Below are 1,385 nucleotides of genomic sequence, written 5' to 3'. Positions count from 1 at the left end.
ACTTGACAGTATATCAAGTTGCTGAATTTGTTGATTTGGTTTTATTTCATTTGGCTAGATTTATTAATGTTTGTTTTTAGGAACTAGGATTTATAAAAATTTATTCCCTATCATTCTCTGATCTTTGGATGCTACACATATTCACTATTGCATATTGCCTTGTTACATAAATTACATCTAGTTCATTTTGTGTTTGTAAACTTTGAACTGATCAGAGATACAACATTTAAACTAAACTATTTGAATTTTTTTTCTAGGTCTTAAAGAAAGTGCAGAAGAGATGGTCAAAAACAAGCAGGAGGGAAAGGATAGACTGACCCCTTGGGAACAGTTTTTAGAGAAGAAGAAAGAGAAAAAAAGACTGAAAAAGAAACAGAAGGTATTAATGATAATTGACCAAATATTTATTGAATACCAACTGTGTATCAGAAGGTGCTTCACATCCGTTATGTCGAAATGTAGCCACTGGATTAGACCTTCATTTCACCTCATTGTTAAGGAAGAAGTGAGAGCCCAATAGGTTCAGTGTACAATCCTGGTATGAACTCAGAGCCACTTACCCACAATACCCTAATACTGTACATGTCTGTACCAACTGAATCACTTACGTTGTTAATCAGTAGCTAGATGTAGCCATGCTTGTTGATGTGGGTGGGTAATTCTAGCAACTCAGGAGACTGAGACAAGAGAATTGCAATTTGAAAGTTATCTTGGGCAACTTAGTAAGACTTTTTCTCAAAAATAAGACTAGGGGTGTAGCTTAGTGGTAGACTACTTGACTACAATGCACAAAACTCTATATTCAATCTCTAATACTATCCTCCCCCAAAAAGTAATAATAAATAAATCTTTATGTAAAGTGGTATGATTCTCCTCTGGTTTGCTTTGGTTTTTGTTTTGGGGGGGTTGTTGTTTCTGTTGTTGTTGTTGGGTTTTTGTTTTTTGAGATAGGGTCTTCCTGTAGCCCCAGTTAGACTCATTGACCTCAATCTGCCTGTCTCTGCCACCCCAGTGCTGAGTTTAAGGGTGTGCACCAGCTCTTCTGTGTTTTTGAATAAGAAGGATGCGTAGATTTTAAGTATGTGTTTGTACAGAATTTTGTTTTGAAATAATCTTTCTTTGTAGCCCAGATAAGCCTCAGCCCCCAAAGTGCTGGGATTACAGATTTTAGAGCCACCAAGCTTTATCAAAATTTTTAATGATAAAATTACACTATACATTTCTATTTTAAACCTGAGTTGTTGTTTTTTGTTTGTTTGTTTGTTTGTTTTTTAGCTTTTCAGTATTATATGGCTCCTTCAGTATGCTATTATTAAATCCCTTGACCAAGTATATTTTCTCTGTGGTAATATAGTGTCTGTGGAAAATATGGCTTGACTCCCATC

The 1,385-nt window shown here is 35.2% G+C and overlaps 1 protein-coding gene across 1 annotated transcript in view; it reads left to right on the top strand.

Moving 5' to 3' along the window:
- Window positions 1-232: 232 nt before the first annotated feature.
- LOC103732620 (ESF1 homolog) overlaps window positions 233-1,385 on the top strand; it is a 31,372-nt gene continuing 30,219 nt past the window's right edge. Inside the window, exon 1 of the mRNA XM_008831240.3 lies at window positions 233-379. Within this exon, the coding sequence (XP_008829462.1) occupies window positions 281-379 (99 nt within the window). The 5' untranslated portion in view covers window positions 233-280. The remainder of the gene's footprint in view (window positions 380-1,385) is intronic.

The sequence above is a fragment of the Nannospalax galili genome, unplaced genomic scaffold (assembly GCF_000622305.1).
Source record: "Nannospalax galili isolate Female #2095 unplaced genomic scaffold, S.galili_v1.0 scaffold1795, whole genome shotgun sequence".
In the NCBI taxonomy this organism is placed as follows: domain Eukaryota; kingdom Metazoa; phylum Chordata; class Mammalia; order Rodentia; family Spalacidae; genus Nannospalax; species Nannospalax galili.
The sequence above is the reverse complement of the archived record's forward strand: the minus strand, read 5'-3'. Positions and strand labels throughout refer to the sequence as shown.